The sequence below is a fragment of the Paroedura picta genome, chromosome 3 (assembly GCF_049243985.1).
Source record: "Paroedura picta isolate Pp20150507F chromosome 3, Ppicta_v3.0, whole genome shotgun sequence".
NCBI classification, from domain to species: Eukaryota; Metazoa; Chordata; class Lepidosauria; order Squamata; family Gekkonidae; genus Paroedura; species Paroedura picta.
Window position 1 is genome coordinate 68,473,738 of NC_135371.1, and position 17,267 is coordinate 68,491,004.

Consider the following 17,267-nt stretch of genomic DNA (forward strand, 5'->3'; position numbering starts at 1 on the left):
AGGAAGAGAGAATATTTAGAATATTACACCTCTATCTAGCAACTGCGGCATATCATCATAGCCTCCTGGATGGGATCTCCAAGATTCACAATATGGACCAGCTGGTCCTGCCTAGACATATCCCAGCAAAGCTACATGCAAGAGTAGAATGGGTTTCATTGGACAGTTCAGCAGGGAGATGAGAGAAGAAGAGCAGTGTGATGGTTTCATTTGTACATCCTTGTCAGGGAATCCAGAGACCTAATTTTACAGCTCAACAAATCAATGTGGGTTTTTCCAAGCTGTTGGTTTTAAGAGATTGCTGGTCCTTTGTTAGTTTTATAGAAAGCCAAATACAGTTAAGTAAACTTTAGCTGCATAGTACAGAGGCCTCTTGCTGTGTGTGTGCATCATGGCTTGTGCTGCCTCTTACTGTAGTGAATTGAGGAGGTGGGGGGGTCTAGTGAAGCATCTGCACCTGTCTGAGCTGGACTTTTATCATAACAAGTAATGCTGAAGGCTTATGGGGGAAGGGAGAGGAGCAGTCTTTATTAGGACATACTGCCCAGTAGTATTCAAGGTGACAGGCCAAAGGATCTTTGACAGGAAGAAGGGAAGGAAGCCCCGCCTCTCAAGTACAAAGGACTTGCAGGCATTGTATCCTTTCCAACCTTAATGTTATTAAGGAGCTTGGGGAATGCTCTCCTTGGGCTCCTGACTGTCATCAGCTACTGGACCACATTTAGAACCATTAACTAATTTATCTGTTCAGAGGAGGACAGATGGAAGCCCTGTTTGTTTGTTGCTCAGCAGTGTTGCAACAGAGCCATGATGCAGCTATTGGGGCTGCACTCCTCCACACGATGGCCCAGATTAAACTCTTGCCATTATTCATGGAAAGGCATAAGAGCCATTCACAAACCCTGGGTTGAGCATACTTATGCATCTTAGATCATTCTCTCTCACATACACTGTCCTTGTGACCAAATTATTCCCTGTGATTCTCCCACAGGTACTGTAATGAGAAAGCTAAATCTATAGGAATCTTGGCTTCCCCTAATGAACTAATGTTCATAATGTGGCAGTCTTCAATGGCTTCTCATTTACTTCTCTTTCCTGATTCTTGTTACATGGCACAGCAGGAAATGTCATGGGCTCAGGACAATCAAGAAAAGTACGCCCTCCCTCTCAGTTTTCAGGCACAGAAATGTCTATTCATGGGCTTGTAGGTCCTGATCAAATACTGCTGCTGGACTGCTGTTATTAAATGGCAGGATATACATAAGCCAGAAGGAAGGAACAAGGCTAATTTATGGTGTGCTCACCTTTATAGGAGTGTCTGAACTATTTACTGGAGCATCGACTGTGTTTTCATCCAGGGAGTTCAGGCTGTAAAAAAATAAATCCGTTTGAATGATTTTGAAGTGCAGACTCCAGTAGATTTGGAGGGCTTTGAAACACAGTATTTAGAAGGAAAGTAGGTCAACTTAGTCACAATGCAATAGAGAGACTCAAAAAGGTAATATTTATAGTTGTACCTCACTGCATCATAGCTGGTGGTGTCCTCAAAGTCCAGGGGGGCCGAGGGGTCCAAGGAGAAACCGAGCACAGGGTTTCTAGGAAAAATGGCGAATATTCTTAGCAGCTACACATCCAGACCATATCATGCATTCAGACAGCTAGTACATAAATCCACAGCATAACATCTGACAACCACCACTTACGCTAAGTGCAACAGATGTGTATACAATTCATTGTTGATTGCCTCTGAATTGAAGGCACTCAACACAGCAACAACTTTCTGGCGTCGCACAAGACGGATCGCCTCTAGCCAAGGCAACCAGCAGTTTCTGTTTTTAATTTTCCCAGCCTGTTTTGTACAGGAGGACTAGAAACAACAAAGAGAGACTTAACAATGCTTTGCTAGAGCTGCCTAATGGTCAAGTTGCCCCCTGGGTATCAGGTCATAGTCCTCCCATCGCAGCATTGCAGATTCTAGTCACATCAACCCATCGCCAGATTTGTCTGTAGACACCTGGTGTATTTTTATGCATCACATATTCAACTCAGCACCTTGTATTCTGGAGGGCAGATTCAGTTCCTATGGACAATCTGGCTAGCAGGAGCTGACATTTCTTTCAGATTTTACTTCTCTGGAGCTCAATGCAAGTTATATGCTATTAAAACGAATTTATTCCACTTTTCAGCCCAGCAAGTCTTTCTTTCCCTCCTTGCCCCTCCACGCATACCCTTCTGTGTTGTATTTGTTGGTCCCAGGAATAGCAGGTCCCTGCTGTGGAGCACTCACTGAGAAATTTGAAGCCACCTTAAGAGCTTTCAGGGCCTTCAGCTTCCTCACGTAACTGCAATAAGAAAAGGGCAAGAGAGAGAATGATGGGGGAAAGCCCAGGGAAATGCTATCTGGGAATGCCACATAGCCAGAAGCTCATGAGGGAATGGAGTCCTTAACTGCAGAAAGGTGACACTGCATGATGGATACAGGTAAAGTAGCTTTCAAGGTGTAAATTCCAGCAGGGTAGCTGTAGTATTCTACTGCAAAAACACTTAAAACCTAACACATTTCTTGTGGCATAAATGTTGGTAGACTCAAGCATTTCTAATGAGGTGGCTTCTGGTCTATGAAAAAGTATAGCACCATACACCTGATTAGTCTTGAAGGTGCCACAAGTTGTCTTTTTTAAAAATTAATTTATCTAATTTGTGCCTCTACCTTTCTCCCCAGTGGATTGATTATTACATTTATTTGCTGCCGTCTCTCCAGAGACTCAGGGCAGCTTCACAACAATACAAATCATATCAATGTACCACATAGTGGCTCTTCTATATAATTGAGAACTATGGGTGGAGCGGTGTCCAGGCCTTGTCTGGGTGTCCAGACACAGCTTCCACTCCACGGGCCAATCTGCCCCCAAAATCAGGCCACGAGGCTCGCATGCTGCCTTGCAGCCACACACTCCCCAGCCGCCAATGAGCCCTGGCCAGCCCGCCGCTCCACCTGCCCACTGCCAGCGCCTGCAAGGCGGTGCCGAGGTGGAGAGGCAGCATAGGCTATGAGGCAGTGGCACAGGAAGAGAGGCGGCACAGGCTGCAAGGTGGCAGCAGTGAGGTGGCGGTGTAGGCTGCGAGGAGGTGAGGCAGTGGAGGTGAGGTGGCGGTGAGGCAGCAAGGCATCAGCAGAGTCTCTGACGCGGTGGAGGAATGTGTGAGGCGGTGGCAGCAAGGTGCCACCAGAGGCAGCAAGGTAGCACTAGCAGTGGCAATACCGAGGAGCGCCAGCCCCAAGGCCACCATGTGCTCGCCCCTGCACCTTGGCCGCAGAAGGTGAGAGAGGGGCTGGGAGGCTGCTATGCACCTTCCAAGAACTGCCTTTCCCTGCCCCCGCTGCCTTCCCCCCACCACCCTGCTAGCACCCACTGCATTTATGGCTGCAGCGGGCTTTCTTGCTAGTAATATACAATTTAGGAACTGAAATAAATCAATAGATTAAAAAACACTAAAACCACAATCAAACACTAAATTGCTAATTGTCTTAATCCTATAGGAGAAAGTGAGAAGGAAGTCACAGGACCCTAGTTGAGATCTGGTGGGTTTCTGGCAAGAAGGTCAGGATTCAAGTTCTTTCGGCCTCAACCATAGGCCTGGCTGAACAGCTGCGGTACTGACTAAGGTCCTGCAGGTCTTTGATCTCCTTCGTCAGAGTGTTCCACCAGGCTGGGTCCAAATGGGACCCAAAGTGGCTCACCGAGTTCTTCTGACCTCCATTTTATCCCTGCAACAACCCTATGACGTATTTTAGGATGAAAGAACACGGCTCAAGATCACTCAACAAGCTTCTATGGCACAAGTGAGGATTCAAAACCAGGTCTCCCAGATAGTAATCTGACATTCTTCCCCACTCTCCTTTTGAACCAGTGCATTTTATGCAGTGCAACAGAACAGAAAGGCTAGGCAACTTGCAGACCTGGGCAGAAATAGCATTGGACTGAATGCAGTTAATACATGGAAGATGTTGTCTCTACTATATGTTTTGGTAGAAGTAGGGTAGGGATTTTTGTACCTTTTCCTGATGCTCATCAAGGTTATGATCATGATGAAGAGTATAAGCAACACTGCCCCAGCCAGGCCCGCAATGACACCGAACAGCTCCTTCTCTGTGTTGGTTTCTGGCACATCCACAGGGCCCTGGGATATACCCAACTGTATCACTCATCTGGCTTAGCAAGTACTTACGTGTACATTATGTCACGAACGTAGCTCAGATATATACAAGCCCCTCCCCTATATCACCCCCAGATACAACACATTACTTTTTGGATGATTGCCCATTTATACACAAGTAATAGCTTCATCTGAATGGCTCTCCATTAATTGTTTATCTTATTCAGCCTAAAATGTACCTGCCCCAATAGACTCTCCTGGGTTAGCCTGGGAAGCATATGTCAAAAATTCCCCAGGGCTACTCTCTGTGTTTGGGAACATTAGTAGGACTCAGCTGTGAACTTACAATAATAGACAGGCCTAGGCTGAGCAGTTGTGATAGGGCCTCTGTGTTGCTCTGGATAAGCCTGCAGAGAAGACAGTTTAGAGATTAGCTGGAAGAACCTTCCATCACTTCCTCTTGGCCTTCCTCTGCCTTGTCATGCAAACTGCTGCCCAAGCCTTCTCTTAGACTCTTCCACCTAGTTCTGATTTCCCTTCCCAACTTCTGCCTCTCTGCCCCCTGGACTCACAGAAATATCCTAGACTTTGGCTGGGTGCCTCTCCACCCATCAGCCCCAGAGCCATCTCTCACTCACGTAATGACAGTTTCATACATCAGAGCAGAGCCATTGCTGTAGACAAAGTACGCCTCCATCAGCATCTTCCTTGTGGCCCTACAGGGCATGAGATAATGACGTATGAGACAAACATGCTGAGGGCATCAGGATGGGCATCTTCCCAGGCCCTTTGAAGACAAGGAGCCAACAACCAGCAAATGGTTTGACCATTGACCATTCTCTGCAAACACAGCCAAGTCCTTATGAATCAGCGTTAGAGAGAAAGCTTGTTTTCGATATTGATAAATTATGTGGTGTTTATAATTTTATCATACAGTTTTTTCCTATGAGCTGCCTCACGCATATTACCTGGGAAGGCAGCATATACATTTTCCAACAACTAAAGAGTGACAATACTTCATAAATGTCAGCCACATGGAAATATCTGTCCCCACCGAAAGCTTACATCTCTCAAAATAGTCTCCTAACAACCCTGCTTCATTACCACAAGCCATAAGCCAATAATAGACAGGCTTAGGTTGAGCAGCTATACTCCACCTTTCTCCCCAATTATTACTTTCAGTGGCACCTCTGCTATCTGTAGCAGCAACAACCATCACAACTCATACACATCATACACATCAGTTCCCCATATATCAGTTCCTCTTCAAGCTGTCCTCCTTGGCCTGACCCAACCCATTTCCTGTTACTTCCTTTTAACCCAGTCACCTGTTAGATTTGGAAGTGGATGAGTTCTCTAAAGACTTGATTGTTACCACGTGGATTGTTGACTTGGTGGCCATGGTCAGAGCCCTGGAAGCAGCAGAGGAAAAGGAGACAAGCTATCACCATGACCGTGAGTCACACACTCTCACAACATCCCGACTTATGCTCCCTTCTTATTACATCTCATTGTTTAGCTCAGTGCATCGAAGAATCAATACTTCAACTGACCTGAAGACACAGCTGGGATACCAATACAGCAGAGCTTACAGAAAGCACCCAATCAAATGTGGGCAGCAAACTTTAGCAGCCAGTAGCTAAAAACTAATACCATCCATGTTCCAAGAGAGAAAGCTAACATGCATTTAGTCAAATGTTTTTTATACTTCAATTATCTGTAATGGGTTGAGCTACAAAAGAAACTATGCTTGCAAATTTGGCTTCTTGAGAGATTTTGAGGCAGATTCCTATTTTAGAGGAGAGACATGTAGACCATCTGGTTGGCATATAAACAGCCCCCTGTTTCAGGCCCTGGCATATCTAGTTTAAAGGTTCAGGTAGTTTGAAAGATTCTTTTTTGAGATCCTTGTTGGTGAGATATCCAAGATCAGTATCTTCAGGATGATTAAATATATATATTAGATCAAAGTCATCAAACTGAAGGTTCTGGTGGGGAGAGCTGAAGTGGATTGTGGAAGCATTGGTAAGGTTGATGTGTGTATTCAGTCTTTTCCCCTCCATAATTTTAGATTTAAATTGCCTCTCAAAGCTCCTATTTGTTCCACAAGTGAAAAAATACAGTTACTAAGCAGAACAGCCTGTATCTGAAGCGTCCGTGAGAGATGCTTAGCCTGTTATATTTGAGAACTTCCACTAAGACTGATCCTATAGGTTTCCTTGGTAGCCCATTCCTTTGATGAGTTGCTTTTTGTGAGAACAGACTAAAATAAAGTATTGCTGTATCCCTATATTAGTCCCCTCAGCAGTTGAAAAACCCATAAACAGAAGGGGATTTAATCTAAATTGGAAAATAATCTATAATTTGGTAGTGAAGAAACCTAATACATTGCTCAGAGTAATTTATGTAAAGAATCCCCCCTTTTTCAATAAGTTCTGATTGCAGCATGCAAATGTTCATAGAATCAGGAATATATAATCAACAGAGTGTAGATGCAGACAGTAGGTAGGCCAGGGATATTGACATGCCCTGCTCTACATGACTGAGAAAGGGAGCCAAGGCCTCCCCTTGCTATGATTGCCTATATGTCAAATTAAAAAAAAATCTCCAGAACTGTGAGGATAGAATTTGTGCTATTTAACAACAAATGAATTCCCTCCCCACATTATCTGTCTTAGACTTCAAATATCAACTTGTAACCCAGCCCATTCCCTGACAGCCTGGTCTTTCTGTGACTTTTGCCACTCGCCCTGCAAAAGCATCTCTCCCAGGAGTCAGCCACTAGATGAGAAGAAACAGATGTCGTACACTTTGATTTGGCCTAAGTTGGCCTGCACTTCCGGCAAACCTGTGTCAAACTGCAGCCCAACTCGGTAGCTCTTGTCTACAGTAAAGATCTGGGGAAAGAGAGAGAGAGAGAGAGACCGTTCAGCAGAAGTTCAATCCCCAAACAGCATTAGAACAGAGCCTAATTATAAAGAAGATATGACAGTTAAAAACAGGCACAAAAATGCATAAATTAACATGGCAACATTGCCAGGTCTGTAATACCTTTGCTCAATTTTCATGGCTGCCACAGCAGAACCAATAAGTTACATGAGGGCCTCTATCTAATTAAAAATGGGTTACTTTTTCCACAGCAGAGGCTTAATTTAAGCAACCAGGTATGGCACCAAGAAATTTGTGACTTGGCTCAAAATAAGACAATAATACAATCTATAACATGAAACAGCCTGAAGAGGTTGTTCCCACATGGAGACGATTCCCCGTACAGCTCTGGTTGTTGCTGTGAAGGCAGAGGAATTTGCAATGGCAAGAGAGCATCCCCACACATTCCTTGCCTAAGCCCCTAGTAGCCACCTGCCCCCCCCACATACCACCAAAGGGCTTTGTAAAAAAAAATCAGGAACTACTAGACAACTATAACTATTGCCACAACCTACTAAAACATGGATTTCTTTTTTTAAAAAATAGGTCACTAGCTTTTTCCATTGCAGAATAATAAGGGGAAAGGTGCAACCTTTCCCTTTGTGGAGAAACACCCTCTACCCTTGAATTCCCTTCAGTATTTCAATAAGTTGGGGCTGCACTCCCTACGCACATCAGAATGCTAATGAAAGACAGATAAAAGTAAATAAAAGATTAATCATCATTTCACTTTCTCTTGCTTATCTTTCACTGGAGCATCTTCCACTTGCCAAGTTGAGAAGGGCTAGCTTTTATACTGAGACTCCATCTAGTCCATGCCACAAGGAACTGTTAAACCAGAGGAAAGCAGTAACTTAGGCCTTTATAGCTTTTTAACTAGGATAGGTTAGAATCATAGAATCATAGAGTTGGAAGAATCATAGAGTTGGAAGGGGCCATACAGGCCATCAACCCCCTGCTCAACGCAGGATTAGCCCTAAGCATCCTAAAGCATCCAAGAAAAGTGTGTATCCAACCTTTGTTTGAAGACTGCCAGTGAGGGGGAGCTCACCACCTCCTTAGGCAGCCTATTCCACTGCTGAACTACTCTGACTGTGAAAAATTTTTTCCTGATATCTAGCCAATATCGTTGTACTGGAAGTTTAAACCCATTACTGCGTGTTCTCTCCTCTGCAGCCAACAGAAACAGCATCCTGCCCTCCTCCAAGTGACAACCTTTCAAATACTTAAAGAGGGCTATCATGTCCTCTCTCAACCTCCTTTTCTCCAGGCTGAACATTCCAAGTCCCTCAACCTATCTTCATAGGGCTTGGTCCCTTGGCCCCAGATCATCTTCGTCACTCTCCTCTGTACCCTTTCAATTTTATCTACGTCCTTCTTGAAGTGAGGCCTCCAGAACTGTACACAGTACTCCACGTGTGGTCTGACCAGTGCAGTATACAATGGGACTATGACACCTTGTGATTCTGATGTGATGCCCCTGTTGATAAAGCCCAAAATGGCATTTGCCTTTTTTACCGCTGCATCACAGTGCCTGCTCATGTTTAGTTTACAATCCACAAGTACCCCAAGGTCTCGTTCACACACAGTGCTACCTAGAAGCGTATCCCCCATCCAGTAGGCATGCTTTTCATTTTTCTGACCCAGATGCAGAACTTTACACTTATCTTTATTAAATTGCATCTTGTTCTCATTTGCCCATTTTTCCATTGTGTTCAGATTTCGTTGAACTTTGTCTCTATCTTCCGGAGTATTTGCCAGTCCTCCCAATTTGGTGTCATCTGCAAACTTGATGAGTAGTCCCTCCACCCCCTCATCTAGATCATTAATAAATATGTTAAAAAGTACCGGGCCGAGCACCGAGCCCTGAGGTACCCCGCTACTCACCTCTCTCCAGTCTGATGAAACACCATTGACAACAACTCTTTGAGTGCGGTTCTCTAACCAATTCCCTATCCACCTAACTATCTGAAAATCCAGATTGCGATCCTTCAACTTATCCATCAGAACATCATGGGGAACCTTGTCAAAAGCTTTACTAAAATCCAAGTAAACGACATCAACTGAATTTCCACGATCCAGCAAACCTGTCACTTGGTCAAAAAAGGAAACCAGGTTGGTCTGACAGGACCTGTTGGAGACAAATCCATGCTGACTTCCTTGGATCACCAAATTGTCCTCCAGATGTTTGCAGATCGCTCCCTTTAATATCTGCTTAATTATCATCCCCACAACAAAGGTCAGACTCACTGGTCTGTAGTTTCCCGGGTCATCCTTCCTCCCTTTTTTGAAGATCGGAATAACGTTTGCTCTCTTCCAGTCCTCCGGGACATCTCCAGTCCTTAAAGAGGTCCCAAAGATGATGGACAAGGGTTCTGCAAGTTCTCCGGAAAGTTCTTTGAGCACTCTCGGGTGCATTTCATCTGGCCCAGGGGATATGAACTCATCCAGTGCAGCTAAATGCCTCTCAACAACCTCTCTATCCATGTCAACCTGCCACCCAGACACTATCCTTTGACTACTGCCATCTCTAGATGTGCCTAAACCCTTTGACCTGTGGGAAAAAACAGATGTAAAATAGGCGCTAAGCCTTTCTGCTTTCTCTGCATCTTCCGTTAGAGTTTGTCCATCCGCACTCAACAGTGGACCTATTGCCTCCTTTACTTTACGTTTGCTGCTCACATAACTGAAAAATCTTTTCTTGTTGCAGTGGGCTTCCCTGGCCAATCTTAGCTCACTCTCAGCATTGGCCTTTCTGATGATTGATCTACAGTGCCTAGTAACTGTAGGTACTCTTCTTTAGAGCTCTGTCCTTCCCTCCATTTCCTGAACATTTTCCTTTTCTTTCTTAGTTCCTCTTGAAGTTCTCTGTTCATCCAAATAGGCTTCTTAGAGCTCCTGCAGTGTTTTGGTCTTTCTGGGATAGTCATTGATTGAGTATGCAATAGCTCTTGTTTGAGTAGTGCCCACCCTTCACATGCTCCCTTCCCTTCCAGCATTCTCGTCCATGGTATGACACTCATCATGTCTCTGAGTTTATTAAAGTTTGCCCTACGAAAATCCAACATCCGCGTCTGGCTACAAGCTTCCTAGGGTCCCCACCTCCTTCACCTCATCCACCAACTCTTGCCTGTTCGTCAGTATTAAGTCAAGTATGGCTGAACCTCTTGTGGGTTCATCTACCATTTGATAAATGAAATTGTCAGCCAGGCAGGTCAGAAAGTTTCATGACTGAGGACGCTTCGCATAGTTTGTTTCCCAGCACACATCTGGGAAATTGAAGTCACCCATGATGACAAGGTCCTGCCGCTTGGATATTTTCTCAAGCTGCTCACAAAGTGCAGCATCCACATCTTCTCGTTGGTCAGGCAGTAGGTAGCAGACACCAACCACCACGCTTATTTTCACCCAGATGCTTTCCACTGTAGATATACTCTCCTAGAATTTCCTGACAGGTAAGCCCTTTCCTCACATAGACCGTTTATGCACTGGGAACTTCACTGCCCCAGCTTCCATGCAGTAACACAAATCGGGGGTGGATGAGATGCACCGGGCCAAATGCTTCCCCATGTGAGTGCAGGAGAGGTTGGGCAACCTGCCACAACTAAAACTCCAGCCTGCAGCCCGGCATGAAACCTCCAGTGCATAAACAGTCATACAGTGCCACTCCTGCACCTCTTCGATCTATTCTGTTTTTTCTGAACAGTTCATATCCATCCACTATTACATTCCAGGTTACAGGTAAAGTAACCCCACCTGGTGGAATGAACACTCTGAAGAAATCAGGGCCCTGCTGGAACTTCCACAACTTTGCAGGACCTGCAAAAAGGAGCTCTTCCACCAGGCATTTGCTTGAGGCCGACTGACCCATAACATCTACAGGTCCCGTCCTCCCAGACTGAGAGGTCGAACCTACCAAGGGAGTGTCAAAGTTATTGTTGTCGAAATACTATTCTAGTTTGAGTTGGAATGTTATTGTTGTTATTGCTTTGCTGCCCCAAAGCTTGACAGGCCCGTCAGCCTCCTGGCCGGATCCGGAGATGCTGGGGCGGCAAAGGGACAGCCCTGCCGTGGCTGCAGGGCTGTCCCTTTGCCAGGCTGAAGCTCAGGGGGCCGCCCGGACCGCCGCCTACCTTGCTTGCCTGCAGGGTAATGGAGGTGGCAGGGCAAGGCGACCCATGTGGGGGGGGCAGGTTGGCAGGCGCTTCTTGCCTGCCGATTTGTCAGTGAGGGGCCTGGCGATTGGGCCCTCCAGTTGTCAATCCGGGGGGAAGGGACCAATGGGCGCCCTCCCCATCATGGATAGGTCCTGCCCCAAGGGCCCTTAGTGAATTATTAATACCACTCCTGCAGAGCAGTTACAGATTGATACTGATACTGTTCCATGTAAATGTTCTGAAATGTTTTCTGTAGACCACCCAGAGCCATAGGGAAGGGCGGTATAAAAATATAAATAAATAAGCAAATAAATAAATAAATAAACAAACAAACAAATATTCTAACTACCAGTCTGTATTAAAAAAAATTAAAAGTCTGACAAGCTGTTTAGGGCATATATGATAAAAATAGGGATAAAAATGGTATCAATGGAGTCAGGGCCTGCAATACTGCACACCTTGTCATCCACATGGTGTCCTAAAGCATTTTTCTTCTAACAGGTTGCTGCAAGGATTGGGACTGAGAAAGACTGCAGCAAAATGGGGGAGGGGGGCAAAAGCAGCACAAAAAGAGAATGACATAGTGTGGAAGTCCCTCCCTCCCCCCCAAATATTTCTGTAAGGAAGTCAAGGTGTAGCAAAGTATCTGTGTGGAAACAGAGTTCTTAAAAGTAAGTCACATGTAGTTGCGGGCTGAGAGGAAGCGGGTTAGACAGGACAGCATTCTTACGTCCAGTGATGTTGAAGAGCTCAGTGGAGACTTCCCACCATCTTTAGCTTCTACTTTCAGCTGGTACTGACCTTTCAAGGAAGTATCAAGGTTGCTTGCAACTCTATGAGAACAACAGAGACGTTAGTAAGGTGGACAATAAAGACTGTAGCTCCTAGCTGGTGTACAGACTTGCCTTCATCTCCTTCTTGCAGAGCCCTTGCAGAAATGCCTGTTATTACTTTGCTTCAAACCTGAGGAGGATTTACAGACATCCATCTATCCATCTGTTTTTTTCTCTTAATATCTTGTCCACATAACTGGAGGATCCCTCTGAGACACAGGATCAGAAGTCTCACTGACCACTCCATACACCCGCCAGAAAAGAAAAGCAGTTTGTGGTACTAATCTTTCCTTGCCTATGTTACCTTTCTGAAAAGGATGCTGGGAACACAATGCCACTGGTCACATGCAGGTATTATTAGACTTGTATTTGAGTCCAAATGACTAGCAAATACTTCGTCTTCCCAATGTTTTCTGTCTCTTAGGGACCACCTCCCAACTCCCCTTTTATAATCCTTTCCCTTCCTAAACTGCCTGTTTAATGATCACCAATGTGAGTGGCACAAAGCTTCCAAGATGAAATCACTTACAGAATGTTCCCAAGGTAGAGGTCCTTTTCTGCCATTGTTAACACCTTAAAAAGATTTTCAAGGACTTGGACCTGCCCGTTGTCAGAGATGAAAACTACATTGGAGATGGCAAATGTGATCACTCTGTTCTCCCCTGAATCAGCATCTGCAGCCTAAGAACAGGAGAAAGAAAAAAGTGCACTAACTTCCCAGCACCAGAGGGCAATTTCCACCACTGGCACATGCACATGTGGCAAAATCGGCCAGAATTTCTTACCCTAACTTCAGCCACTTGCAGATTCACTGCAGAGATCTCTGGAATAACCACTGAAACAAAACACCAGACAGATCAGATAATGTATGCATGACATGCTGGGAATGACCTCCTGTGTTCTACCCCTGACTGCATGTTACAAGGAGGCAGTTAGCATGTGCCCCTGAGCATGCACTTCTGTGCACTGACTCTTCAGGGGGCTCTTCTTTGCCTTGGCTAGAACTTGTGAGATGCAAAGAGGGCTGATTACTCCTTGTCTAACTGTTGTGTAGGGGAGAGGAGAAGATCAGGTATTCAACTAAAGCTAGAGTTTTCTGAGAATGGCAATCAGTTATGATTCATTAGAGATGCACAGAAGAGAAAGGGTTGATGGTCAGCGCCAAAAAGGAAATCCCTGCCTTTGAGAGAATTCCCGTCAGTTCTGGGCACAATTAAAGCTTTAAAACAGTCTGTTCCAGTCTTCTTCCCTGTTAGGGGGTAGCAATTGCACATCTTGATTACTGGACATGCTTTACTCACCAAAAGCATTGGTGATAGGAAGGAACACTGGAGGGTTGTCATTCACATCACCGATTATGATCCTTAAGGTCTCTGTTTTTTAAAAGAAAGCAAAGCACAGGACAGGAGAGGAGTCATTGCTCTGCATGCCTTCCACCTGCCCACCCAGGTATGAGGCACAGCCCCAGTCCTCTGCTTAATGAGAAGGAAGACATCATGCCCTCTGCCTAGGCTTGTCTCCAGTCAGTCCACAACACAAACACAGGTTTTCCTGAAGTTGCTATCAGTATTCCTGTGCTGTCATTTTCTTGCATGAAGCGTTGGGACATCTAGGTGAAACATCTAGGTGAAACGATGCTTATCCAGAGTGTCTGTGCTTTCCCCTGCAGCCACTACTCTGAACACTGAAACCCGATGTCATGGTGGCAAACCCATCTGTCTAGTTGGGTAACTGCCAAATCCCTATAAGATATAGGGGATTACACTAGAGACTGAAAATGCAGCTTGGTTGGGCAACTGAAGCACTGATACACACCCATCCCTCCAACACAGTTTTCTGCAGCAATTTTTTTCTCCCAATAGGGCTCTGTGATGAGAATCAATTTCTGGAAGAGAGGGAAAAATATTAGCCAGGGAAGCTCCAGGTTGGGAGCAGAGTGAGGTAGAGTGCCATAGACCCTGCCTTTCAAAGCAGCCATTTTCTCCAGGACAGCTAATATCTGTAGACTGGGGATCCGTTCAAGTTCTGCAAGATCTCCAGGTCCCACCTGGAGGCTGACAACCTTACTTCCAAGCATGTTGTGCTTAAGTCTCCTCCTCTGCAAACTCCTGCCTTGTAAGAATCCAGCAACATCCCAAGTTGAATTATACCACTGTGTCATCCAGTGGCACCTCATGAAGAGATGGGGGGGCGGGGGGGCAGGGAGGATGTGCCTTAAGAAGATGAGCCTCTGAAAAACCAGTCTAGGTACTACGGACCATTTCTGCTCCTCCTTCTTATTGCTCTCAGCAAGTTTTTCATACCATAAACACAGGCTTTAAGAGAGGCTAGAAAATCATAGTATCAAAAAACTGGAAGGGGCCTAAAGACCATCCAGTCCAACCCCCCAGCACCAGGCAGAAAGCCCTAAAGCATCCATGACAAATCATCATCCAATTTGCACATCAACACTTGTGAGGCAGGAGAACCCACTACATTCTGGGTTTCATCAATGAGCTGCCTTTATTGCTAGATTTCCCCCCTAATATCCTGCCCTGTCCTGGATAGCCCAGGCAGGGCTGAGCTTGGCTAGTATTTGGATGGGAGACCTCCAAGGATTTCAATGGAGTTCCTCCAAAGAACACTAGGGGTCATCATGCATAGGAAGGAAATGGCCAACCACCTCTGAATGTCCCTTGCTTAGCTATCAGACAATCCTCAGAGTTCCTGGCCATACTACATACGCCATATGATAAATAAACAATCCTAATATCCTGTCAATATCTCTCCAACTGTAATCTGAATTCACTATTACAAGTCTTGTCCTCTACTATCAACTTGAAAAGAACCATATCCCTTCAACCACCTCTTATCCAGGCTGATCATTCCCAGCTCCCACAGCTTTTATTCATAATAAGGCTTAGTCTCCAATCCCCTAATCAGCAAATCTATCATCTCCTTCTACTTCCATTTCTACGACAACTGAGCAGTTGATAGCAAGGCTTTCTAAAGTAGCGATCCCCAACCTGTGGGCCGCGAACCACATGTGGTCCATCGACTAATTGGAGGTGGGCCGTGAAGGACACCTTCTCCCCCCCCCCGGCCCTTTACTTCATCCCCCCCCAGCCCTTTACAACACACTTCGGGTGTCATTGTCTCCCATCACTCCCAGATGGGACTATCTAGTTGCAGAGGAACAAGCTCAGGGTTCCCATTGATTTGTCATTGTCATGAGTTAAAATTTCCATGAAAATAAAATGTTCCTTATGTTCATTGTTGTGGCGTGTCTGTATCTTATTTTAAAGGGATGTTTAAACATTACCATAGCGATCAGAGAGTGTTAGGGCAGTGGTTGAGAGTAGAGGAGTACACTACCCCCCCCCACACACACACACACACACACCGGGCCTCAGTAAAATTGTCAAGCGTTGAGTGGTCCCCGGTGATAAAAAGGTTGGGGACCACTGTTCTAAAGCATCTCTTGCTGGGATACAAAGTACCTAGCTGGAGAAGGAAGATAGGACAGATGATGAGGAATGGAAGCAAGTCACATAAGTTCGAATTTCAGGAAGAGGTGTACAGCCAAGCATTGCAGGATCCTTACCATTTCCACTGTAGGGGTCCCCCACCTGTGTGAACTTATCCTTGACACGCAGTTTGAGTTCTACCTGGTCACAAACCTCGTAGTCTATCTCTGAAGAGTTCGCAACAAGAGAACCATTGGGCTCCAAGCGGAACCAGTCATGGCACACGTTGCCTACGTTGACAGAACGATTGAAACATGTGACACCTAACTCCTGGAATACCAGCAAATGCTTCGTATCCATGTCTGTGGCCTGCAGCGTGGCAACCCACTCATGCAGGGTGAGGTTCTCCAAGACTCTGATGTCATTTGGTGGGGATGGCACAATGGCTGGGGGTTCATCATTGACGTCTAGCACCTGCACCTGCACCAGGGCAGTGGCAATGTCCACAGCTCCACCGAAGTCTGAATTCTCGGCCTGCACTGTCAGATGGAAGAGCTTCTGCTGCAGCCGGTCATAGTCGAGAGCAATGTCTGGATCTAACCGCAAGTTCCCCTGGTACCAGCCAGCCCTCAGGCGACTAGAAAGGATCAGGAAATTGTTTGAGCCTGTATTGCTTTCAATACGGAATGAGATGCGGTAGTTTATTTCCGTCTGGTCAGTATCTGTAGCTTCCACAGTGCCCACGGAGATTCCTAGAGATGGAAGTTTAGTTAGAACAACTGACACAGTATTTCCTCCTGGGTCTTAATAAGACAACCCCATACCCATATGCATTAAAAACAAAATTTATAAAAGCAGCCAGTCACATGCTTCTTGGTTCTTGTGCTACCGCATTTCCCCTTGCCTGAAAGTCTCATTATAGTTTCAGTTTTGTGCTGTTTCAATCACATGGATATCCTACTTATTCATTGTTCGAGCCATTACATAATAAGATGGTGTCCACAATGAGCTGCATTAGAGGAAACATCACTGGATCCATCTGACCCAGCCAAGTACCACCCAGTCTCACACTTGCGATTTCTGGGTAGGGTAATTGAGTATGTGGTTGCTGAAAAATTACAGTTTTCTAGAAGAAACATCGGCTGTTGATCCATTTCATTCTAGCTTCTGACCTGGCAATGGGGTGGAGACAGCTGTGTTTGCCCCCATGGACAATCTCTGGAACTGCCTGGATCTAGGTGGGTCAGTTGTTATAAATTATATCTGACAGCAGCATTTGATACAGATGATCATGGGCCCGCTACCTAACGAACATGGGAGTTCAAGGCTGAGGCCAGAGGATGATGCTAGGGAAGAGAGCCTTTCAGTAACATGCCCTGATGTGTGGGGTTGTGCAGGGAACTGTTCTCTCCCCAACGTTATTTAACATCTACATGCATCCTCTTGCCCAACTGACCTGGAACTTTGGGCTATACCTGTTGATGGATGGCCATCTGTCTAGACTCCCTGCCAGAGGCTGTGGCAGATCAGGTCAAGTGGAGTTGGCTGCAGCTGAATCCAGCTAAGACAGAAGTCCTCAAGTTGGGCTGGCATACCTTAGATGGGCTGCTACAACTCCCAGCCCTTGATGGTGTCCAATGAACACTGTTGGGAACTGTCAAGAACCTGGATGTGACTCGGGAAGTCTATGGAGGCCCAGATCGCAAATGTTGTTCACCTGGCCTTTTATCTTCTCCACCAGGTGC

The 17,267-nt window shown here is 45.7% G+C and overlaps 1 protein-coding gene across 4 annotated transcripts in view; it reads right to left on the reverse strand.

Moving 5' to 3' along the window:
- Positions 1-17,267, reverse strand: part of CDHR2 (cadherin related family member 2) — a 67,455-nt gene that overhangs the window by 4,709 nt on the left and 45,479 nt on the right. For all 4 annotated transcript variants that reach the window (XM_077326324.1, XM_077326322.1, XM_077326321.1 and 1 more), the window contains 13 exons: positions 15,660-16,274; positions 13,378-13,449; positions 12,862-12,911; positions 12,606-12,757; positions 11,974-12,076; positions 6,967-7,055; positions 5,487-5,570; positions 4,797-4,874; positions 4,505-4,565; positions 4,058-4,182; positions 2,229-2,342; positions 1,518-1,595; positions 1,305-1,368 (listed from right to left, as the gene is read on the reverse strand). In XM_077326324.1, the coding sequence (XP_077182439.1) occupies positions 1,305-1,368; positions 1,518-1,595; positions 2,229-2,342; positions 4,058-4,182; positions 4,505-4,565; positions 4,797-4,874; positions 5,487-5,570; positions 6,967-7,055; positions 11,974-12,076; positions 12,606-12,757; positions 12,862-12,911; positions 13,378-13,449; positions 15,660-16,274 (1,685 nt within the window). The remainder of the gene's footprint in view (positions 1-1,304; positions 1,369-1,517; positions 1,596-2,228; positions 2,343-4,057; positions 4,183-4,504; positions 4,566-4,796; positions 4,875-5,486; positions 5,571-6,966; positions 7,056-11,973; positions 12,077-12,605; positions 12,758-12,861; positions 12,912-13,377; positions 13,450-15,659; positions 16,275-17,267) is intronic.